We start from the raw sequence: 26428 nt of genomic DNA on the forward strand, positions 1-26428 counted from the left end.
TTTTGAGAAGTAGTGCTAGTATGAGGAAAAAATGGAAGAGATTCAAAGAAGGTGACATCGGCACAGACATAGTGACGTTTGGTAAGAGGGTCAAGACATCTATACCCTTTCTGTGTTCTAGAATACCCGAGAAAAACACACTTAATAGAACGAGGAGATAACTTATCTAACCCAGGACTTAGATCATGAACAAAACAAACACACCCAAAAATGCGAGGAGGGACAGGGTAAAGAGGTTTGTCAGGATGAAGATACGAAAAAGGAATATCTCCATGAAGCACACTAGAAGGCATTCTATTAATGAGAAAACATGCCGTAAGAACAGCATCACCCCATAACCACTTAGGAACCCGCATATGAGACATAAGAGTACGAGCAACATCCAAAATATGACGGTGTTTTCGTTCTGCAACTCCATTTTGTTGGGAAGTATGTGAGCAGGAAGTTTGATGAATTATGCCACGAGAATCACAAAAAGATGAAATAGATTTTTGAGTGAATTCAAGAGCATTATCAGTGCGAAGAATACGCAAATCGACAGAATATTGAGTTTTTATTTCATGATAAAAAGAGTTTAGTATAGCAGGGACTCCAGTTCTCTGTTTGAGCAAATACACCCATGTCATACGCGAATAATCATCAACCAAGACCATAAAATATCTGAAACCCCCTCTAGACTCAACTCGACTCTGACCCCAAACATCACAATGAACAAGCTCAAAAGCAAAAGAACTACGTTTATCAATTCTAGAAGGAAAAGATGTGCGATGGTGCTTGCCCAACTCACAAGACTCACATTGAAATTCAACAGACGAAGTAGGAATTAAACTGCGAAGACTAGACGGCGACGGATGACCAAGGCGACAATGCCACTGATATGGAGTCACGGTGGCAGAGAGAGCACGCGAAGGTGCAGGAATACCAGAATCCAAGTAGTAAACCCCGTCACGCTCATGTCCTCCACCAATCGTCTTCTTCGTCTGCAGGTCCTGAAAGGTAACAAAGGTAGGAAAAAAAGTGACAGAGCAATTGTGAGTTTTGGTAAGTTGACTAACCGATAATAAGCTAACGGGAAATTTAGAAGCAAACATGACATTGTTAAGAGTTAATTGAGGAGTAGGACGGACAACACCACTCCCCGTCACCGAAGAATAGGTGCCATCAGCGACACGGACAGAAGGTAAGGATGAATGAGTAAAAGATGTCAAAAGAGATTTAGTACCAGTAATATGGACAGAGGCACCAGAATCTACCAACCAAGACTTACCATGAGACACTGCAAACGCACCTGCGGAAGCAACTATAGGAGATGCTGCACTAGTAGATGGAGCAGTACCAGATGACAAATTGATGGATTGGATCAGTTTGTCGTATTGAGCCCGTGAGAGCGAGACCGTATCATCACTGGAGGAAGACTGAGGATCAGGAACAACTGTATGAGCCCGACCTGGTTTGCCAAAGGTTTTCCAACAATTTTCAGAAGTGTGATTGGTTCGGTGGCAATACTCACAATAACGATCAGAACTGCGACCTCGGCCACGACCTCGTTCACCACTACGGCCACGACCACGACCACCGTAAGAACTTTGACCGTGAGCATAATTTTGATTCTGAATAGCCTGGCTGGAGGGCGAAAAAGAGGCACTAACATGAGAATTCTGACCGCGAGCAGCCATGGCAGAAGAATTAGGTGAAGTAGCATCATCGGTACGACCAGTGGAAACCCGCAACACACGAGATAAGGCATTGGATAATGATGGAACATTATCACTTGATAACAGGCTGTCACGAACTGGTCGGAGATCAGCATCCAAACCTGATAAGAATTTGGCAACCATGAACTCTTCCCACTGTGTGGCCCGCTGAGTGACAGAACAGGATAGTGGATGATAAACAAGAATTTCATCAGCAAGTCCTTTGAGTGTAGAGAAATAGTCATTAACTGATTGGCCAGACTGAGTATGAGAGAAAAGTTTCTCATATAACTCGAAGACACGAGATACGTTCTTGTCATTGGAATACATCTGCCGTAATGTATCCCACATGTCCTTAGCAGTTTCTAAGAACATGATATTCTTACTAACAGAGTCTTCAAGACTATTCAAAAGCCAAGTCATGACAGCACAATCGTCGGCACTCCAGGCATCATATTTGAGATCCGTAGAAGCAACTGGATCACTTAGAACATGTGTTTTCTTTTTCTGAGAGCCTAAGAACAATAGAAAGGCACGAGACCAGAGAAGATAATTGGAACCATTCAATTTTATGGTGGTTCCTAGGGCAGCGGATTTTGAATCAGACATGATGTAAAAGGATTAGAAAACTGAAACCCTATATAGAGAATAGACAGCAATGGTGGCTGAAAACAAAAGCTAGAGAGGGAGGCTGTGCGACGGGGAGACCCGAGCAGCAATAGTAGTGCCAGCCGGAGAGAAGGACGGCCGGAGAGATGAAGGAAAACAAAGAAAAAAAATTTTCTGATGTGGAAGATCAGACAATGCTGCAACCACAGAGCATACTTATAGGAATAGAGAAAAAAAAAAAAACTATTCATAAATACGTACAGTACTATTCATAAATACGTACAGTAGAAAAAATTATCAGGTATCTAACATGCTCTGATACCATGTAGAGAATAAAGATATAAAACATATTGAAGAAGAAGAAGTAGGAAGGTGTATTTATATTGGAGATAAGAGTACATATTTATATGTAAGAGAACTATCACAACTAGGAACACTAAACCAATGTGGGATACTAATTACTATTCATAACAAGGTCATTCCCCCCCAACAAGATTGATACTCTTGCTCCTCACCCAAGCTGTCAAGATTGATAGTCATGTTCCTCTGCCAAGATGATTCAATTTATTGTCCTGTTATGCATAAAGGTGGCTTAGTTATAGATGTATGAAATTAGTAAGGAGATGAGCTAGCTTACATAAAAATTTGTGTCAATATTTCTTGATGTTTGCCTGATGAATTGTTCTCCCAATTCTCCCTTGATATTTTCCCCTTGAATTAGTTCCCTTGATTGTTCCTTCTTGAATAATCTATTCATGGCGTGTGCATCCGCGACCCTCCTCTATTAGTCTGACCAACTTTAGTACTTAATTTGAAGCAAATTGACAGTAAAGGAAATACCCTATTATATATGAATGGAAATACCGGGAAGCAAAAAATGAAAATAGCTTTCTGTAGATTGTGGTTTTTGGTTAACCTCAAAGGGAATTTATTTTTAAATTTCATATCTCCACCAGTGGCTTTCTTGTTTATTTGCTGAAGTAATTTTACACTGAAATTTATTTTTATGGTGTGTGGAGAAGAGGTTTAAATGTGAGAATGATACAGCTTTATCTAATTTTTTTGAAACATATTGAAGGAATGTTGTGGGGATGAGAAAAGGACTATGCCAAAGTATGTAATTTAGTGTAGTTATATGGATGAACATGGTAAAGTACGTACAGACTAAATTTCAGGATGACACTTTATGTTATATATCTGCCCCAAGCTGAATCTAAATTTCTGGATGACACTAAATTTAATGCTGTGATGCCAATTCATTATCTTTAGTATGTCAGTTACTTTGTAATGCCTGCTGACGAAGTGTCTGCATACAATATACAAGAAATCTGACATTTATATTGTTGATTGGTTCTGTGATTTTGTCATTCTAGCTTACGAGGTAAACATTTATATCAAGTTCCTGCTGATCTTCTTGGTAATGTGGAACACGTGTTGGCTGTCTGTGATGCCGAGCGCCCCTATTCGAAGGTAGTCCCATGGGATAATATGCCAGCTTCATATTGAAGTTAGTAATGTTTTGATGGAACTTTGTGATTTGTGGTTCTCTTTTGGTTTTTCATGAGTATCTTACTTCTCTAGGTTTTAGAAGATGCAAGTGCTCTGATTTTGCGTTGCGACTCTGAAAACTCAAGGAAAAGTTGGCAAAGCTATCTTCAAGGAGCTATTTATCGGGCCTCGGTACTCTTCTATCTCACTTCTATTTTGTTAAATGTTAAGGGTGCCTTATTCATCCGTCTCTCGCAAGGAATTGCAATGTAAATTTGTGTTTCTTAAAACTTCCAAATGTAGATATTTAGTTGATGGTGGAATTACTGGAAAATGTAATGGTTCCATTTTGGATGAACTAAACTTTTATGTATTCAAATATATTGTATTTTCTGAAGTGGGCACTGATTCTCTTCCTTTGGATATAATTTTTTTTAATTTATTATTAATGGATGAATTATTACAAAGGAATGAGGCGTCACTTAAAATTATTGACAGCCCTAATTAAGGGTAAAACTGCAATTCTAACAAAATCTGATATGAATATAGTCTTAAACGAAAGCACTTTGTCATTCTGCAATTATTTTTTACTAGACATTCTAAAGTCACAATGACAAAACCTTGGCAACAATCTTTATCAAGTTTGTTACCAGGCTTATAGGTAGGGAATCCTTCTACTAGAAAGAATCTTCATGTTTTGGAAATAAATAGATGTATGTTTCATTCTGTTAAACCATGTGTAATGACATGATTGAGTAAATATGCTTGTGTATTTATCTATTCATTTTTTAATGTGTATCAAGAAAGACTTAATATATTCTACGAAAGAAAATCATGATCGCAAAGCTTATACAGTTTCTACCATATATACATTTTCAACTAATACTAACCCGCAAGCTGGAGCATAGATATAATCATGCCTAACTTGCTACAAAGATGATGGAATAGTCTTCGTGGTTCATTTCTAATTCACATCCAGTTTATTCCTATCTTTAATAATTTTTTCTTCAAGTTCTTTGTTGTTATGCCCATACTCTATCTGTTAACTACCTTAGAGATAATATAATTGACTACATGGTATAGACAAGGCCATTGAAAAGGGTCTGCTGAATTTCATTCAAATACTTCTTAAGTGCTGAAACTTACTAAATATCCTTAGGATCATTAGCAATCTGATGGTGAAGACTCTCTCTCTCTCTCGCTTGCTCGTTTGCTCTCTTGCTCTCTGTTTTATTTTGTGCTTCCTGCTTTGTTGTGTTTCATCTCTTAGCTTTTGTTTTGTGTAGTATAAATCCTTATCTTCAGTGGTGCTTTAGGTATCAATCTTCTTTATTGGAATTTTGGCTAGGCATTCCTTACTTGCTGACTAAGGGGCGAGAGATAGATTTGGTCTAATGAGTGACCAGATAACTTTAGACTTCACCACGATCTTGTTATTATATAGTTGAATATTCTTTTTGTTTAGTTTCTGTGTTTCCAAACCATTTAGTGCTCTTCTGAAGAGCAAGAAGAATATCTCATGTTTCTGATAATCTTACATTTCTATGGGCTGAACCAAAATTTGGAAATGTCCATTGCACAGTTTTGTGCTAAAGTTTTCTCTTACATGGTTCAATTGTATGTGCAGGTTGCTGCACCTATAAGTGGTCTGATTGAAACATCGTCTGACTCAGAAGGCTCTGAAATCAGCAATCAAGATTTGCCAGATTCCCCAACAACAGAGAATTTCTTTTTAACTGGCTTACTTGACGAGTTGAAGATAAGTTTTAGTTACAGTGACCAGGTATGTGGTTTTCTCGGAACTACTCGTATTCCATATCTTCTACGTCTCTGAATATGAGCTCCTGCTTAAACCTTTTTAGCACGACCAAAGTCTATTGAAGATGCTTCTTGCTGAAGAGAAGCGTTTGTTTGAGATTCGAGCAATTGGTGGACAAGTAAGACTAGTACTTAAATATATACTGTTTTTCCTTTCTTGCATTACTGGGTTGTCATTGATCTGCTTGATTCAATGTGATGAAGGTTGAACTGTCTGTGAGAGCTAGCGATATTTTCATTGGCACAGTCCTTAAAGCTTTGGAAATAGAGGATTTATTTTGCTGCAAGGGGACGTCTCAGATTTGCTACATAGCAAGATCATTCATCAGGAGTTCAGATGCACCTTCCCTATTAGATAATATTAATATTCAAACTCAGTTAAGTAATGATGTTAACCAATTTGAAGGAGATGATGAGTTTTATGAGGCATCTGAGGATCTTAATAGTTCAGTTGGTAGTCCCCAATCATCAGGAATCAAAATGGAATATGCTAGTTCAGGAATAATCACAGATAACTCAGACTTGGAGGCCCCATGTTTCACACGTGTTGCTGGGTTACTGCCTGTTGGTGTAACACATATGGAAGCTGGTGAGGTGGGAGATATTGATTCATTAGACAGTTTTGTCAAAGCTCAGATTGTTATCTTTGACCAGAACTCACCCCTTTATTCCAATGTTGATAAACAAGTAAGTTGGTAATTCTAGCACGGTTCCATTTCTTGCACATTATATGTCTTCTTATTCATATTAAATTTTGAGTTCCTGTTATGATTGGGTTTCGGTGCAATTCTTTGTTTCTAGTCTCTCTGAACGGTTATAAACTAGTATATAATGTGTGAAACATCTCACAATTATTCATTCACATGTTTTTGATAAACTAAACAAATGCCTAACCAAAGCACATAATTAGTGAAAGCTCCTTAATGGGGGTGTTTGGCTAAGCTTATTTTAGACATTTTATAAGCTCCAACATCTTATATGATGTTTCAAGAGCTTATAAGATGCAATGCCTGAAGTGCAAGTGTTTGGATAATTGAGCTTATAAGTTAGAGAAAGCGAGAATCATGAATGAGCGTGAGATGGAGTGGGAAGGGTATATGTCAGAAATAACAAAATAGAGCAGGGTTACTTTTGTAAATTACTACTCCCTCCGTCCCAACCTTTAGTATCCATCTTTCCTTTTTTGGCCATCTCACATTTTGGTATCCATTTCTATTTTTAGTAAAAGTAGGTGGGACTCTTGCTCCACTTTAATTATTTTAATACTCACATAAAAGGTGGGACCCTCATTCCACTCACAACACACCCAATCACTTTATTAAAACTCGTGCCACTCTCATATGGATACTAAAAGTTGGAACGGAGGGAGTATTTGTTACTTGTAAGATCATGAAAAATAAGATGGGGGTTGATTAACTTATAATTTCTAGAGCTTATGGGCTGTTGGAGCTTATTTTAGATCTTATAAGCTATTTAGGATCTTATCATGCCAAACATTTTCCAATAGCTTATAAGTTTCTAAACATCTTATAAGCTGTTTTAAAGGAGCTTATAAGCTCAGCCGAACACCCCCCAAACACCCCCAATGTATTGAAAGCAAAATGCATTGTTGTGCCGAGAAATGTTATGACATTTTTAATACTTCATCTGTCCCTTAAGAGTGTGCATGATTGTTGGTGCACGAGTTTTAATAAATGTTAGGTGAGTGTATTGGTAGTGGAGAAAGGGGTCGACTTTATTGTAAAGTAGGGGAAAGAAATAAGGCGTTGGTGGTGGGGTAATGTCCAAAAATAGCAAATGCACACTCTCTTATGGGACGTCCCAAAATGGAAAGAAGTGCACACTCTTATGGGACGGAGGGAGTATAAGCTCAGCCAAGCACCCCCAATGTATTAAAAGCAAAATGCATTGGTGTGCCGAGAAATGTTATGACATCTTTAATAAAAGGCTTTGTCTAGGAGGCCAGATAATACACACTAGACAATTTAGAATTATAGGCAAGGTGAATTAACGTGTAAGAGTAGGAAAGGTGAGGAAGCTGTTCAAGAAAGTTGAAGGTCTTTCTTACCTTCATCAGCAAAAATATTTATGCTCTCCTGGTTCAGAGTTACAAAGGGTATGTGAAGTGAATGTTGAGTTTCCAACTAGTTGGAAAGCCACAAAATCAATGCGGACTAGCAGGCCTCTCTGAGATTGTAAACTACTCCCTCTGTCCTTGGAACATCTTCGTTAGGGGAGGCAACACGAGTTTTAATAAAAGATAGTTGTGTATTTGATGAGTGGAGAATGAGTCCCACAAATTAGAAAAAGTGATGATATAAAAAATGATGATAGTAAGTAATGGACAAATTAAATTGAAAAGTGGTGGGTCCATTTGTGGCAATTGGTGTAAATATGTGAGAATTATAAGGGTAATAGTTAGTGGAATTGTTTCCGAAAATGGAATAGGAAGATGTTTTCGGGATGAACGAAAAAGGAAATAAAGGAAGATGTTTCAGGCACGGAGGGAGTACTATTTTTGATCTTTGTAGTATTGTGGTCAATTTGCAGTTTCTAAAAAATTGGGTTGTACCTTAAAAATCATCTTCCTTATCATCTTGACATAGTCCAGGTTTGTCCAGCTTTAATGACTATACTCCAGTTTAGGTCAAGATGGGGGTAGAGAGACTTGATCGACAGGAAACACGCGAAATGACAAAATATTTGACTATTTCGTGTTGGGTAACACACTCCATGATGAGATGCTGCAATTTTAATTCTTTGAATTTTCTGCAATGCACCCACATCTATAGTTTGAAACACTGATATAGTCGAGTTCGTATATCCCTTTATATTGAATTCTCATTGGATCTATGTGGCATGAAGCTATGCTTTATGGTGTTAAGATTATACCATGGAAAGTTGGGATGCGTCATTTATTTTCATTCGACGCTTGTGTTTATTGTTTCTTTTTTCCGTGGTTAGGTTGCAGTCACACTCTCCACTTTGTCGTTTTACTGTCGTAGACCCACTATATTAGCCATTATGGATTTTGTAGAGGCTATAAACAGTTCGGTGGATAGCTCCGATGACCTAAATGATATGCCATCAACATCTGCTGTACCACATTCTGCTCAGAACGAAGTGGTGAATGATGGGCTGCCACCATCTGCTCCAGTGGAAGAGCCTCTAGAATCTTTGCTGGGGAAGGGGAAATCCAGAGTGATTTTCTATTTACTACTGAATATGGCGCGTGCTGAGATTTTTCTAATGAAGGAAAATGACTCTAAACTTGCTACTTTGGCTCAAGATAGTTTTCTTACTGATATCAAGGTCTGCATGCCATCTGCTTATCTGGGTGCTAATTTAACATCTTATGTTTGGATGGATATGAAGTTACTTTCTTCCGTGTGATAGGTGTTTCCTTCGTCTTTTAGTATAAAAGCATCCCTTGGGAATCTGAGGATAAGCGATGATAGTCTTCAGAGCAATCATATGTATTTCTGGGCCTGTGACATGAGGAATCCTGGTGGTAGTTCTTTTGTGGAGGTAGCCCTGATTTCTTAACTATATTCTGTCATTATAATACCTGTGCATGCCTTTTTCAGTTTGACTCTTGGAAGGTTAGAGGCATATCTACTGTGTAAATTCAACGGTTGAAGTCCATGTGATTATAATTGGGACTCAGCTATTATATTTTTGTGTTAGTTGGGCTTTTCAGCAGTCTCTGTCAGTATATTAGCCATTGATTGATTCATCGGGTTTATTTTATTTTGACTTTGTTTTATTTTATTTTGACTTTGAGCTATTCCACCTAAACCACATCTGAAAATCTATCCTGAACAACTCACCACTTTCAACAACAAAAAAAAAGAAATAAAAATTATGATTCAAAATGTACTGGTACATGAAAAACAAAACCATTCGAAGTTTTTACAATGTTATTGGTTGTGGTTCTCAACCTTACACATTATATATAGATACAGCCAGTTGCTCTGTTTTGTCATTTCTCATTTACAATTTTGCTTCTCTACTACATTTGGTGTATAATATAATTTCATATCTATCACAACGGTATATCATGTAATACATCAACCTGTAAAGCTTTTTTTGTCAATCTGCAGTTGGAATTTTCTTCATTTAATGCCGATGATGAAGATTACGAGGGCTATGACTATAGCCTCCATGGGCAGCTCTCTGAAGTCCGGGTTGTCTATTTGAATAGGTTTATCCAAGAGGTCTGTTAATCTTTCAGTTATTGTTTCGTTTACGGTTTTACCCGGGTTAACAATCCATTCTATTGTAAAGATGTATTCAAGGTCAGTGGGCTAAATGATTTACAGGTTGTCAGTTACTTTATGGGTCTTGTACCTACTGATTCAAAGGATGTTGTCTGGATAAAAGATCAAGTGACTAATTCAGAGAATTGGCTTACGGGAAGTGAAATTGAAGGATCACCTGCAGTTAAATTGGACCTTTCTCTTAACAAGCCAATTATTTTAATGCCTAAGAGAACAAACAGTACTGAGTGAGTGTGATTCTTGCCATGAATACTGATTACCTGCAATAACAGTTTTTTGATATGATTTTCATGCATGATCTCCTGTCCTTGGTTGCAGTTATTTGAAACTTGATGTTGTTCAAATCACTGTTCAGAACAAGTTTAGATGGTTTGGCGGTATTAGAAGCGATATGAAGGCAGTGCATGTGGACATTCTTCAAATTCTTGTAAGATAATTTTTATTATTCATACTTGTTATTTACTATGGAAAGTAATATTTGTTGAAATCTTTTGATTGCCAAAACTATTCTCTTTGTTATTTTTTGTCTAACGGAATACAAGAATGAGCTTTGTTTAGCTGTAACTTTGGGCACGTTACCTAATGCTAATATATGTAAATATGTTACAGAAATCTTGGTGAATTGCATTCTGTCCCGAAATTGGTGTTGTGTATGTTCGGTTCCGAAGTTATGGATCATATGTTTTGTGCTACCCTTTCATTCATTGTTTTTGGTAAGAGAGCTAAAGGAATTAGGCAGGCATATGGGGGATGTTTCTTCTGTCAATTGTTGATTTGTTTCTCTAACCTTGGGTTTTGAATTGTAATTGAGGACACAGGTTATGGAGAGTCATTGTTCCAATATTATGTTGGTCAATTTGGTTAGAAATTTGAGGATTGTGAAGAGTTTCTAGAGGATATACGGGATATTCAAATTTAATGTTGCATCATGGGTCACTATGGATAAAGATTTTAAAATTCTCTCTCTATAAGGTTTGGGCAATGTAAAAAGCTTAAGGCGGACCTGAGGCATTTTGCCTCGGCGAGGCGAGGCTAGGGGTAAGCCTCAGAATGAAAGCTGTTAGGAACAGGTTTATATATTTGGTATATCTTGTAGAGCAAGATAGAGCTTTCCTAGTTTAGTTAGGATTCTTGTGTATATATAGGTGCTTTGATCAATAAGAAAATACACAAAAATTTCACCAATGTTATGTTATGCCATTTAGTTTAACAAAGGCAAAAAAATCATGAACAATGTAAAACAACATTATAGCAAACATAAAATTTAAATTCTTGGGTTTATAAGTCTTCAAAATAATCAAAATAAAAGTTTAAAGTAAATATCCAAAAACAAAATAGTGAGGGAAGGAGTTATGAATCATGGAGGCAAAGGAAACAATAGGTTTATGTGGAAAGAAGAAACACGACATATTTATTGAGGAGAACGACTCATTACCTACCTGAACATCTGCCCAAAATCTCACTTTATTATCACTTTCGAAAAGGATCTTGCTGACTCATGAGACTCATTATTGACTCTAGATATTCGTTCTATGGCTCTAGTAGGGATACCCACATCCAATTAATTATCTTGGGAACCATACTCACTTCTAATTACCTACACCACTTCCACACTGGAGCCTTATTTTTTAAACAGCATTGCTGAAACCCTAGCCCCCAAGATCTTTAGCTTGTTAGAACATTTCGTAAATGATAAAGTGAGAATGAATTTCTCCATCAGGTCCATCCCATATAGAATCTCTAAATCATTTTTTTCATCAATTCAATTCCTTTGAGCACTCGAAAATGTGAAAGATTAACTATTTGTGAAGATCATAATACTGATTTCTTAAGTGTCTCATGTTCCCCTTTTAACATGTAAGCTTTTTTTTCTTCAGCTAAATTTTGGAAAACTTGCTCAGAGCTGCTTCCCTAAAGAAAGTCTTGTGGATTATCTACCAATGGGATCTCTAAGTATAATATAGGCCATACTCCCACTGCACAACCAGTGTTCGCCAAATTTTGAATATTACCCACTAACATACTCTTATCAATGTTGATCTGTAATCTCATGCTTCAAAAAGATTCCAAAATCTTCACCAACCGCACATTATTGGGTTCACTATTTTCCATAAAAAGTGAGGTATCATCCAAAAATTGGAAATGCGAGGTTTCCTCTTTGTCTGTGGCAACGAGCATACCTTTTGCGTAATTGAACTTGCTTTCCTTATTGATCAGTCTGCCTTAGGAACATATTTTTATTAGATGTTGGTTTAGTCCTCTTTTAGGATGCATTAGATTTCACAAGACCCATATGCAATGAAGTGAAATTATGTTTTAGCACTGGTTCTTGCTATAGCACACTCTTGTTTTGCTTCTCCAAGGGACCAAGTTTCCACCTATGAAGGTGCAATAATTTGTATGCTTTTGCTGCAAACGCTGCTCGATACCTTTATCACTTTCTTACGCTGGTCTAGTAAAAAGGAATATTTGTATCAGAACTATTTCAGTTGGTCTAACTACAAAATGATACGTAGATGGACCTAGTTTGGAGGAACTCCATGTCAACAACCCTAATGTTCTCTGCATTGTTTTTGTTGTTTGATAAACTTTCTTACTGAATCTGTGCTCCATTTCAGGTTGAAGATATCAACTTAAATGTTGGTTCAGGATCTATATTAGGTGAAAGCATAATTCAAGATGTCAAGGGTGTTTCTCTTGTCATTCAGAGAACTCTCCGTGACTTAATGCATAAAGTTCCAAGTATAGAAGTCACTGTTACGGTATCATTCATAATTATGAATCCTAACTACTTGATTGTTGTCTGTACTGTTTTTTTTAGAATAAAACCTCTCAATTTCAGAGATACTGCATTGTATTAGATATAATGACATTGTTCTTCTTCCTACTAAAATTTTCAGATTGAAGAACTAAAAGCAGCTTTGTCCAGCAAAGAATATGAAATTATCATCGAATGCGCACAAACTAATATTTCAGAGACACCAAATCTTGTGCCTTCACTTAAAGAGGAAACTGCATCCCCTTTGATTGAAGTGGTGGAACCCAGTGGTACTCAAGGTTTAGATCCTGCAAAATCTGAATCTGAGCCCATGGAATCATGGATTGCTACTAAGATTTCTTTGCAGATAGACATGGTTGAACTTAGTCTTCATTATGGCATTACAAGGGATACATCACTTGCTACCCTCCAGGTAAATTGATACCTTCAAACTTCCCATATTAATTTGTTACGGCAGTTGATCAGGGATATCATAGCTATGACCATTACACCTCATATATGTGTGAAAACATGTGCTACCAACTTTTAGAATGTCTCATGGATCACTTCTTCAATAATAATTACAGTTATTAGTGGCAAACTCGGCAGTTTTGTCTCTATAAATTTATTGATGCCTCATGGTGTGAATGCCAAAAGGACGAGTAAAAGCACAAGCTCGGCAGTATGCCAAGATTCTTTGTTGTTTGAGTGCGATAGATCTGAAATTTTCATTTTTCATTCTTTGCTGGATAATGCCTATTTATTGGCGTTTGTTAGAATATGCATATTGCCCTAGTTGATATTCTGACCATCCTGACTTTTCTCCAGTTATTGCTGTAAACAATTGTCATTTGCTAAAGTTAATGTGGCAATCGCGATCCTCAGCAAGCCTTAGTTTTTTACATTCTTTGTACCATTGGGAGCTTTTCACTGGCTTCTCAGGTGTAACTTGTGTTGTGTGATTTGGTTAGATTGTGTTCAGTACAGACAGTACAAAACTAGAGTTTATGATCACAGTTTTTCCTAGTGGATCTGGAATGTTATATATTTCTAAGCTGGATGATAGCCTTATTTTCTCTTCTTACTCGTGTGTATAGCAACAATATAGTTGCATAAGTTGATTTTATATTTAGTTATATTGTTTTGAGGGCTATTTAATTATTATTACTTTTACTTATGTAGGCTAATGATTATTAAAGTAATTCTTCATTGAATATATTTTTCTTGTTGGTCTGGTTACTTGCCTTGTATTATTACATTGCTTATTTATGGGTTTCTACATTGTAACAAGATTTTGTGTTATAGGTATGCGGAGTATGGCTTCTGTATAAATCTAACACGTTTGGGGAAGGCTTTCTGTCAACCACACTGAAGGATTTGATTGTTGTTGACGATCGTGAAGGTACAGAAAAGGAGCTCAGGTTGGCTATTGGGAAGCCTAATGTAGGTGAATACAATCCTAGAGCAACCGTGCTCAATAACACAGATCATAATGTTGTGGAGAGCAATTCCTTGGTGGAAGGTGCAAGAAAGTACACTCCAGCAATTCTAATTCTCGATGCCAGATTTTATGAAAAGTCCACATTTGTTTCTTTATGCATCCAGAGGCCTCAATTGCTTGTTGCACTTGACTTTTTGCTTGATATTGTAGAGTTTTTTGTCCCAACTGTTCGTGGCGAATTGTTATATGATGATAATGCAAACCCTTCACCTTCTGTGAATGCATTCATACTTGACCAGCCAGTTTTTCATCAACCCTCCGCTGAATTTTCTATTTCTCCGAAGAAGCCTTTAGTTGCTGATGATGAAAGGTTGGACCTTTTCATATATGATGGAGGAGGTGGGATTTTGTATTTGAAAGATAGACACGGATTAGATATCTCGTGTCCGAGTATGGAAGCTTTAGTTTATGTGGGGAATGGAAAGAAACTGCAATTTCGAAATGTTACAATCAAGGTAATTTATCCCTACATCTTCATGAGATCCTTCTTTTGGTGCGCTATCCAAATTCCATGGTTCAATTGCATCTGATATTTCTCGCTTCTTACTGTTCCAGATTGGATCATACTTAGATTCATGTGTTTTTCTTGGAGCAAACAGTAGCTATTCAGCTAGTGAGGAGGATAATGTATTTTTGGAGGGGGAAAATGCAAGCCTTACTCTTCATTCTTCAGGAGGAAGCCATGCTACTCCAACGTTACAAAATGCTGTTTCAGTCAAACCCGCAGAAATGGTTTTTGAATTGCAGGTACCATACTAGATAAGGACAAATTTGCTTTCACATTGAATTGAGCATGATTTTGTACTAAAGGACGAAGATGTAGTGGCATATCTTCAATAGGATGCATTAGAAAAATCTCCACGGGGTATTTTGAGTGGATATTAAGCAAAACATTACGTTACTTCCGTTAGGCCTTTATTCCAAGAAAGAATAATATTAGTAAAACAATAGAGAGAATAAAAGATCATAGAACCAGACACATAATTGTCAATATATTAATAACTATTAAATTATTAATATATCTTTCTGCAATTGTGTTTCAAAAGTTAGCATTTAATTTTGAGATTGCATCTAGCAATTTTTTTTTTGAGATTGCACTAGTAAGTACTGATATCATACTGTACTTGCCTTAGACTTTTAACTTTTATATCCTCTTTAAAGTCACAAAAGAAGAATACTAGTCTAAAACATTAGCTCCAAACTCTAATACATCACCATATGACTTTCAACATCTCAAAAATCCTCCTAATTCCTTTACATCCAAACTTACCAACAGATATCATGGACATTAATTCTCCAAATAATCTGCCCCCTTTCTTCTAATACTATGTCTGGAATCCAAAAGAATCTACATTTCTACCTGAATTTGGTAAGGCACTGAATATCCCTGCAAATATGTGATAGGAATATGGTCTTGTATGCCATTCTGTAGGGAATTTTTTTTGTCTAGCTGCTTGAGATATTTGATTATGATATCTACTGGAATACATACCGATTTGTATTTGCTCATATCAATTTGCAACTGGCATTTGCAGCAGTCTGGTGTGCTAAATTTGTCATTATGATTATCTTTCTGGAAGTCCAAAAATAAAATCCGTTTATTTATTGTGAATTCTTATCTCAAAATGTAATAGCCTAAAACAATTTTGTGAAAACACCGATGTTGGGCCATTGCTATAGTGGAATGAATCATCGAGAACTATGTAAAATTTAGTAGACACTTGGTTAGTTCTAGTGGACACATTTTTATGAGATTAGGATTTCAATTAAGTAATATGAGATATTATGGTGCAAGCACTCATATGTGCATCTACATATTATGTGTATTTATACTTGACATTTATTATCTATAAATCATATGCTAATACACGTATTACATGTTTCACAACTTCTTGTACTCCTATAGAAGCATTGTTGCTAAAGTTTCGTATAAAACTTTGTTTTAGATGAGAGTCGTGTAAGCATAGTTTTCAACTATCATCTCACAATAATGTGCTTCCAAGTAAGCGTAGTTTTCAACTATCAAAGGAACTAGCAGCCCAAACTTACACTGGACTAAAACATAATATGCTAACAACTCAAGAAATAACAAACAAAGCAGCTGCGGACTTGTTTCCTATCTTGTATGATAAACTCTATCTGCAACAGAGTAACAAAGAAGTGGTAGTTTTTTATTTTAAAATAAGCTATTTAATAAAACACTCTCAGATGTTACCAAAGAGAAGCAAGAGGATATTGTGAATGTTTCTTTCAGTTTCAAGGTTCTATGGTGGTATATGAATTTAAATATTAATGGTAGTGCATATAATGATATTTTCTCTGCATCTATGTATCTATATCTTGAATTTACATTTTTGAGAGGTCATTAAGAATGCATGCCTGCGTCTATAATGCTTTCTTTAGATTTGTTGATAAATGTTTCTTTCAGGCTATTGGTCCTGAGCTTACCTTCTACAGTAAATCAAGAAACGCAGAGGAACAGATCCTCTCTAACAAGCTTTTGCATGCACAAATGGACGCATCCTGCAGGTGATGTTCCATAGTTTGTTGACTTCTTAAGTTCTTATTCTTATGTGATGCCTCCATTGCACTTGAATTCAAATTGATCCACTATAGCATCTGATATCCAACAATATATAGTGTAGAATTGACAAAGGAACTCCCTTGAATCCATTTCTTATAAGGCTCTTGAGTTATAAGTATTCATTTTTGCTCGAATGTATTCCACTCTTTAACATATTCCTTTGGGTTTGAATATTTTTGCAAAACCATCCTTTTTGAGTGTATCAGTGGTGTGCTAAGGCATCTCGGGGGCGAACAACTGCGACTATTTGATGTCATGTGACAGTTAAGCCCATGTGCCAGTTGTGACAGTAGACTTTTTTGTTTTTTTGAGGGAGACAGTAAACTATTTATAGTCTAGAACAATCATGGGTAGGGGTGGGATTACTGAGAAATAACTGAGGCATAATGCTAGGCAGGATTCTTCCCGAGTTCTTGTTCTTTCAATATTATCACTTTTATTAATTGAACTTGGTTGGTTAGTCATTTAATCAATACTTGACTTCATCAATTGGTTCCACCCCTTGATTTCTAGTTGCAAACTTATACCTATAGTGGGAATGAAACTCAACTGATAAAATTAGAGATGGGAATTGGCGTGTTGAGCAGAATTGGAGGATATGTAACATTAATTGGCTAAGTTTGACAAGATAGGTTTATTGGGGGAGTTGTTTATGTGCATCATATGCAAGAAGGTGTCGGCGACATCAACCAATGAGGATCTGGCATCTTCAGCTGCCCCTCGAACCCTTAGAGGTTGTGGTGCCGAACCGACCTAGAAACATCATATGTTCCACTGCGATACATCCAGTTTGATAGATAGTACGCGAAGCAATATTTTTGACCGTACAACTCTATTCGAAATGGCTCTTATAATTCCATTAGCGCCACGATCAACGAAGTACATGGCTTATCTAATTATTTATGTGGGATTTTCTCTACATTCAGATCTGGTAAGTTCCTGGGAGGTTGACGAACAACCCATGACCTTGTCTTACTCATGACCGCAGCAACCATTGCTGGTGTCAGTAAGACCATACTGATATAATGTGAACAGAAAGTCGAAATGGAACAGTTGATCAGTGAACTCTTATTAGTGGACATCATGTAGCGAATCAGCAACCTCTATTCTAACTCGCTATTTACTCGAAGGAAGTTGGAGGTTTCACGTGATTGTAGGGAACTCAACGAGAGTTCTGTTCTGTATAAATATCCATTGTAGTAATTTCAAGAGATGTTAGATAAGTTGGATATAGAAGTCTACTTCAACAAGCTTGACCTGCGAGTTAATTACCATTCTGGACATTAGAAGTTCTATCTTCCTGCCCTTAATTTTGTTGACGTCTTATTCTACACCGAATGTTTACATTGCTCGGGAATGTAAAATCTCTCAAATTGGGCCAATATAGCATATGACATCCAACAATGGTGTAGAATTGACCATGTATCTGCCCTTGAATCAACTTTTTTTACGATTCCTTAGGTGGTGCTTGAACTTATTGGTCCAGTGAACTCCCCTTTATAACATTCCCTTTGAGCCTGAATATTGTTAAGCCTTATTTTTGCAAAACCATTGTTTCGAGTGTACCAGCAGCGTGATAAGGCAGATCAGGAGGTAACGACCGTGGCTGCTTGAGTGGTGATTGTTTAATTTCTTATATATCTAGTTATTTGCATTATTCATTATTCATAAAAATAATGTGAGAGTTGGGCCTGTGGGCCAATTGTGTTAGTAGTATTTATTGTATCAGGAGTAGGGCATCGTGAAATTACTAAGGAATAACTGCATCTTAATGCCGGATGGGGTTCTTTCCGAGTTCTTTTGTTTTAGTCCTGTCTGTTTTACTTATTTGATTGGTTGAATTCCCTTGACTCTATCAGGCATCTTTTCTATGAAACAAAACCTGCTCCAATATTTAATGATTGAGATACTGACATAGATATGATTGATTGAATTCCCTCGACTCTATATAGATAATGAGGGGAAATTCAAAATGATCAACTTTGTGATAATGATAATTTAATTATTTATCGACTATGTTGTTTTGCTGGGATACAATGGGTTCATATGAGATTGAATAGATCAGCAGATCCTAAGTTCTAGTAGTTGATTTAGCCATATAAAGTGTTGTAATCAGCAAAATTCTCCAGGTCAGACAGTCAATTTTTTCACTTATGGTCTGCAATTGTGTAGACTGTAGAGACTATATCTATGAAATTTTTACTATTGGTTACAAGGTCCTCTGCCCAGTGCATCTTCGATTGACCCATTCTACATGTAAGTCCAGTGTGGCTCAACCCTTTTTACATACACAACTTGAATCGGACATTAACTATCCATAAAATTGATATTAGAATATTCACCAAGATTAGTGGATAATATATGCACCATTGAAGTTGTTTATTTTGATAATGTGAATGCAATAGTAGTATGACTCTGTATATCTGTATCCTTAATAATGGAAAATATTTTTCTTAATTCTTGTGCAGGCTTGTTTTGAATGGAAATAATATAGAAGTGAATGCAGAAGTTCTTGGTTTAACCATGGAGAGCAATGGAGTGAAGATTTTGGAGCCTTTTGATGCATCTGTAGAATTTTCTATAGCTTCTGGAAAAACAAGCTTAAAGTTGGTGGTTTCAGACATATTCATGAATTTTTCATTCAGCATCTTGAGATTATTTTTGGCTGTTGAAGAGGATATTTTGTCATTTTTAAGAACGACGTCAAAGAAATCAACTGTTTTATGTTCAGAGTTTGACAAAATTGGAACCATAAAATGTGAGTTTATTGTATAAATAGTATCTGTTCTCTGTACTATGTGTATATATTTCATTTGTTTCTCTTTTAGCTTTCACATTACCAATTTGTACCATGCAGCTCCTACCAGTGATCAAGTTTATACATTGTGGAGACCTCAGGCTCCATCTGGTTTTGCTGTGCTTGGCGACTATCTGACTCCGTTGTTAGTAAACTTCTATATTCGCCTCGTTTTCACCCTTTATATTGCATGCAAAACCAATAAGTCTTTATTCCTCCTTTGACAGTGACAAGCCACCAACCAAAGGTGTAGTTGCTGTTAATACTAGCTTAATGCATGTGAAGAGGCCAAAATCTTTTAAGTTGATTTGGCCTCCTTCAGACGTCCTTCCAGCCGAAGGCTTAGGTATTACTGAATTGACTGCTGATGAAGGTTGCTCTAAGGGAGAAACAGTGTGCTCAATTTGGTTTCCTGAAGCGCCAAAAGGTTATGTTGCACTGGGTTGTGTGGCTTCTCCAGGAAGAGCACGGCCTTCAGTTTCCTCAGTCTTCTGTATTTCGGAATCTTTAGTTTCTCCTTGTGGCATGAGAGATTGCATCATTGTTGGGTCATTCTCTGGGTATGGTATATCTTTTTGTGTTCTTTGTTTGCTTTTTTCTTTTTCGAATTTGCTGCCTAATTTACACCTTTTACTTTTTCTCGCTTGAGTCATAGTTTGTTCTCCTTAAATATTCTCAAAAGTAACAAATAGCTGCTACCTTTTGCACTTGTTCAAATATAGCTTAATTATGCTTGTTTCTCAGTCAGTTTAATCAATTATTGATTTTTGAGGTTTGACTATAGGTGCCCAAACTTGGCATTCTGGCGGGTTGATAATTCTATTGGAACATTTCTGTCTGCTGATCCTGCCACTCTGATTTCAACTCATCGAGCATATGAATTACGGCATTTGTACTTTGGCTTTCGGGAGAATTCTCCTCAAGAGCTGAAGGGCTCTGATCAAGCTTCTGTTTCTTTTGGTAACAGTACTATCGAATCAGAAAGGTCATCAACTATAAATTCTAGGAGGAGGTTTGAAGCAGTTGCTTCCTTCCAGTTAATATGGTGGAACCAAGGTTCTGGATCAAGAAAGAAGTTATCTATCTGGCGTCCTGTAGTCTCAGAAGGAATGGTATATTTTGGTGATATTGCAGTTCAAGGGTACTAACTCACCGTTTCTTAAACCTCACTATCTACATTACATTATAGTGCAAAGTGATACTTATTCTTTCAATTCATTTTCAGGTACGAACCACCTAATACTTGCATTGTTCTCCAAAATTCAGAAGATTATGACCTGTATAAATCACCTTCTGATTTTCAGCTTGTTGGACACATAAAAAAGCAAAAGAAAATGGATAATATATCTTTCTGGATGCCTCAGGCTCCACCTGGTTTTGTTACATTAGGATGTGTTGCTAGCAAAGGCACACCAAAGCAATCTGATTTCACATCATTAAGATGCATTCGGGCTGATATGGTTTCAACAGATCAATTTTTAGATCAAAGTATATGGGACACATCTGACTCCAGGTATATGGAAGAGCAATTTAGTTTATGGACTGTTGGAAATGAATTGGGAACCTTCATTGTCAGGAATGGATTGAAAAAACCTCCTAAGAGGTTTGCTTTAAAGCTCAGTGGTCCGGACATACGAAGTGGTTCAGATGATACTGTGATTGATGCAGAAATAAGAACTTTCTCTGCAGCACTATTTGATGACTATGGTGGTGTGGTAATTTCTTGATTTATTTTATATACAGTTCTGAAAATGTTTGCAGCTTTCATTCCCTCTAACAGTGAAACGTACTCTTGCTGTGGGTAATGAAAGCTCCATTCAGTGCTAAAGTTAATCTGCTTTCACATATTTGTAATATGTATATCTCAAATTGCATACTTCAATGAAATCTGGGTTTGTGAATAAGAGTTGAAACCCTAATTCAGGTTTAGTCCTCATCTACTCTTTTATCTGCTCACATTCACACATGCACTTTGACTTGTGTCTTTACATGTTCATTTGAACTTGTTTATGTGATTCTTGCTAACGACTATGCATATGCATTCTTGTCTATTTATACTTAACTGAGCTTGTTCATTTGCGCTCCTAAAAATGTATATGTCAGAGACAGAGCTCTGTGTCTGTGTGTGTGATAGTTGCCTTCTATGGGGGTGAATTATTTATTTATTTTATTTTTTTCCAGCCTTCCTAACTATTGTTTTCACTCTGCAGATAGTCCCACTATGTAATATTTCTATGAGTGGCATAGGATTCACTTTGCATGGGAGATCTGATAGCCAGAATTCTAGTGTTACATTCTCTTTAGCTGCAAGGTCATACAATGACAAATATGATTCATGGGAGCCTCTTATCGAACCAGTTGATGGATCGTTGAGGTAAGCTTTTGTTTGTTTAAATCTTTCATAATCCTTCCCAAATTGGTGGTAGAATCAAGTAGCACTAGAGTAATTAATACATATAGCTGTCTTCAGTATTAAAATGTCCATCGTGCATGTTTTCCTTTTCTTTCTCCTTTGGATAAAACTATTGCCCCAAATGGTGGATGTTTCTGGTGTTGATTCTTTTCAACTTCCATCTTGTACTTTGTTGAGCTCCTTCTGCATTCTAGGACAACCTCTTGTACACATCCGGGTAGGCTTCTTGTGCCGATAGGACACCCTTCAGTATGATCTGAATTTTGCCACAATGAACTTTATTGAAAACCTTTATATTGGTTGCACTCACTTTTATATTCAATTGCGCTAGACATAGTAGGAAAGGAAGTCATGAGAGTTACCCACTTGTCTGCTGATCTCTAGTATCTCTGAGATATTACTATTGGTTGTTGACTTCTAAGCAGTTCTTGGCAATTGGTCTTCAATGAGGTAAATATATGACAAGTAGGTCCGATTTAGCTCAGGCTAAACAGTTACAACATATCCATCTAGGTCCCTTGTTATATTCGAGTTACCGGAAAATCGTGTAAGGAAAAGTTAAAAGAGGAATCCTAATATCATACTCTCTCAGATTTTCTTGCATGCAAGAATTTGTCAATATGTTCATTTTATATGCATTTGATTTTCATGGTGATGTGGATAATGATTTGCCCTCACTTTCTTATCTATTTGTTTGCCGGTGTTTCAAATTTTGTGTTTCTGTATAAAGCTATTGGTGATATGATAGCGGGAACTGATATTGATGGCCTCTCTTTATTTTCTCTTTTACATCCATCGTCTATCTGAAAATGTTCTATTTTCTTCTGTTTTTAATCTTTATCTATTTGTTTGTTTCTTTTGGGAGCGGCAGGCTTATCATTAACAGTTGTTTTCCATAGGTACCAATATAATCCTAATGCTCCTGGTGTGGCTTCAGAGCTACGAATTACTTCTACAAAAGATCTCAACCTGAATGTGTCTGTTTCAAATGCAAATATGATTTTACAAGCTTATGCAAGCTGGAACAATCTTGGTCATGGCCAAGAATCATGGGAGGTTTTTTTCGTCCTCTCCTGTTTTGGATATTTAACTTTCCTATGTTTCCATGTTCGTTAGTTATCTAAATACGATGTCTATAACTTGTTAGAGTAGCGACCCTTCTGGCAGCAGAAAGGGAGATTTATCATATAATATTACCACTACTGCTGAAATTCTTAAATTTGCCAACAGGAAGCCAGTTCTCCCTCTAGTGAAAGCAGTTCGATGACTGCTGTCCATCAAAGAAAACATCACTACATCGTTCCACAGAATAAGCTTGGGAAGGACATTTTTATCAGGGCCTCTGGAGTCCGGGGACTCCCTGACATAATTGAAATGCCAGCCGGAGATAGGAAGGCCCTAAAACTGCCTGTTCCAAAGAACATGCTGGACTCTCATCTGAAAGGAGATCTTCATAAGAAACTGCGACTCATGGTAACCATAATTGTAGCTGAAGCTGAGGTGCGGTTCCTGTCTGGATTTTCTTCTGACGTATATGATGTGTTACTCAGGACTAGATTAGACATATGAAGATGAATATATTCTGAGCGTATATGTATTGAAAATTCATGATTGGGTGTCGACTTGGGGGGGGGGGGGGGGGTAGAGAAAAACTGAATTAAGTTTTTGTTTAGAATCCAGTTTACTGCTTCATCAGCCAGCATTTTGAGTTTTTGTTTAGAATCCAGTTCACTCGATCACTTAATATATGACTAAGGTTCTGCCAGCATTTTGATGATGCATGTTCAAGGAAAAGCTGTTTGTTTTGAGTTCAAGATCCACTCTGTCTCAGTGAGATTCAGTTTTGACTTGAGCATGCAATGATACTGTATATAAGTTTCTAGGTACTAATAGGTAGTCATCCTGGTTAAAAGTTCTCAAGGCAGAGATGAAATGTGAGGATTAGATATCCATGCACGCATAGTCAAGGTTGCCATTACTGTAGTTCTTAACATAGTTTAAAAATTCGTTTCTGGGGTACACCTCTGTGCAAAGTGCCCGAAAACCACATATAAGGCGGCACCTGACCTGATGTGAAGCGCACGCCTCGGCCCAGCTGAGGCGATAGTCTCACATTTGAGGTTCAAAATTCTTTTTTTTCATCCAGTTTTTTGGGCTTCTCAAATCTCAAAATGAATGGCCTTTCATGTTTAAGCCTCAATTTCAAGTGGCCATGTAAAAACAGCTATAATTAGGAGGATTAAAGAAAAAATGACAAAAATTGAAACCCAAACCCTACATTCTGGTACAGCCCTCCTGCCCCTCTCACCTTCTCTCTCCCTCTACTTAGGAACTTATGTGTTTTCATATATTTTCTATGTTCTGTGTTTTATTATATTAGTTATAATTTTTATGTGTTTTTATGATTTACGCCTCAGACCACCTCGAGGCTTAAAACGCCTTTTAAAACCTTCATTCTTAATTCTTGTAGATTGCAACATCAGGTAATCATATTTGTTAGATATTTCTCATGATTCTTCTGTTTTATTTACTTGACTGAGCAGCTTTTGAAGCTTGAGGGTCTGTCTTCTCATCAATTCAGTGTTGCTATCCGTGTTTATAAAGATCATAGTGAACCTAGTCAATCAAACCTAAACCAACAGAGTGCACGAACTTGTGGAATTGAGTCAAGAGGCTCTGAATCTTCAGATATTGTATTTGTGAAGTGGAATGAAGTATTCTTCTTCAAAACTGATTCAGTGGTTCGTTTCTAAACTTCTTGAATGGTAAATTAGTGCATAAGCAGACGCATCTCCCATAAACATGCTATCAAGACTTCATTTAGTTGATTTTTGAATTTATAAATATATTTCTGATATGTACTTGGATCTCTGAGTATGTGCACATCTACATATAAGTGCATGAAGTGGATTCCTTTTCTCCTTTTAGTGGCTCATATAGGTGTTTCTCTATCAATTTAATTGCATAATATGTTCTTCTGCATTAGACTGATTGAACACATCTTGAATAATCACCTCATCTGTACCATTGGAGCAAATAGTCTAAGAGACTGAGAGATATATAGCGTTGCCTAAATACCCTACCCCTTCCAGATTTTTCTTCCTACCCATCCATCCCCACTTGACTGGGTAACTTTGGTGAGTGCTGAGGGAGGTGGTGGAAAGGAGGGCAATGCAAATGGATTTGATAGAAAAGGTAGTGTTTCCCCTCGCTAGGAGATATCCATAAGTCGGATCTTCCCTCCCTTGATTATTATCAGTTTTTCACTCAAATTACAATGTATACTGAGTTTGAGTCAAAAACCACTGAAACCCCTATTTCCGCATCCAGATTTGATTAAAGGAAACTTGCTAGCCCAAAATTGTTCATCTTTCTTGTTATAAAAAAAAAAAACAGTCCAGTCTGTATCGCTTTGTTTCCTCAAGTTCTTTGAAATAACATTTTTAGGTACTAAGAAAACCCATCCAAGCTTCGGAGGGTAATGTGCATCAAAATGTCAAGTTAGGAGCGTTAAGTTCAAAAGAAATATGCTTAAAGGTGCAAAATATAATGTTTGGAATGTTTTGTGCAAAATAAATATGCTTAAAAATGTAAATCTTGCTGGATTACTCAGCCGCCAATGTGAATATGTTGTAAACTGCTAAATCCACTAGTTCAGGGGTTTAGTTCCAAGAAAACAGAGTTCATATTATTAAGTGAAAAAAAAAAAAAAAAAACTCCCAATTTCAGATAAACTTGCCCCTAATAATTTTGAAGTAAAGTTATCACAAATCTTGTATCCAATGTGAGGAGACCAAATATACTTGAAAGAAGTCATTTATTTATATCTGAATTGACGAATCAATCAATTGACTTAAATTGCTGCTTTAATCATAGAGTCGAGCCCCATATCATGAGACAACTAGTACTATCATCTAATTGTGAACATGGGCTGGACAATCATTTGTACCAAGCTTGCTGGTCTGATTGCATGATTACTGAAAGTGTTGTGCCCTTTGTGATTCTCTGGGAAGTTGTACTATTACTAGTATATCTTTCCTGCGTCCTCCATTATGTTTATATCTCACATATCAACTCCTTTCTGGCATTGCATCTTGGTATCCATGGACAGTTATGTTGAGATATCAATCCTTGTCATGGTATGATTATCAGCTCCATGGCTGCATCTTACTTTATATGTTTTACAGGATTGCTGCATGCTGGAGTTTACTGTAATTGAGACTGGAAAAGGTAATTTTTGTTTCTTATGGACTCTATGTACCTGACATAAGCAATGGCCAATGAAATAAAAGATGTATATTTGTAAAGTTGAGAACATAGATTTAGTGGTACTTCATCCATACCATGATATGAGATGTTAATTCATTTTCATGAAGCTGATCTATAAGTATCTTTCTTAATGCAAATATTAAATAGATGGAAAGTTAGAGCAGTCGAATTAGACTGGATAACTAAAAGGCACAGTTACCCACAACAATAGATGCTT

The 26428-nt window shown here is 36.8% G+C and overlaps 1 protein-coding gene across 1 annotated transcript in view; it reads left to right on the forward strand.

Moving 5' to 3' along the window:
• Positions 1-26428, forward strand: part of LOC130992794 (uncharacterized) — a 55479-nt gene that overhangs the window by 17058 nt on the left and 11993 nt on the right. The window contains 25 exon segments of the mRNA XM_057917542.1: positions 3677-3773; positions 3885-3983; positions 5419-5574; positions 5654-5728; positions 5814-6296; positions 8574-8921; positions 9006-9137; positions 9713-9826; positions 9932-10116; positions 10208-10316; positions 12508-12651; positions 12790-13080; positions 13953-14651; positions 14653-14895; positions 16577-16677; positions 19201-19490; positions 19590-19674; positions 19757-20089; positions 20314-20670; positions 20755-21244; positions 21740-21903; positions 22842-22998; positions 23173-23442; positions 24486-24683; positions 26130-26172. Coding sequence (XP_057773525.1) covers positions 3677-3773; positions 3885-3983; positions 5419-5574; positions 5654-5728; positions 5814-6296; positions 8574-8921; positions 9006-9137; positions 9713-9826; positions 9932-10116; positions 10208-10316; positions 12508-12651; positions 12790-13080; positions 13953-14651; positions 14653-14895; positions 16577-16677; positions 19201-19490; positions 19590-19674; positions 19757-20089; positions 20314-20670; positions 20755-21244; positions 21740-21903; positions 22842-22998; positions 23173-23442; positions 24486-24683; positions 26130-26172 — 5663 coding nt within the window.

Source organism: Salvia miltiorrhiza, chromosome 7 (assembly GCF_028751815.1).
Source record: "Salvia miltiorrhiza cultivar Shanhuang (shh) chromosome 7, IMPLAD_Smil_shh, whole genome shotgun sequence".
Lineage (NCBI taxonomy): Eukaryota > Viridiplantae > Streptophyta > Magnoliopsida > Lamiales > Lamiaceae > Salvia > Salvia miltiorrhiza.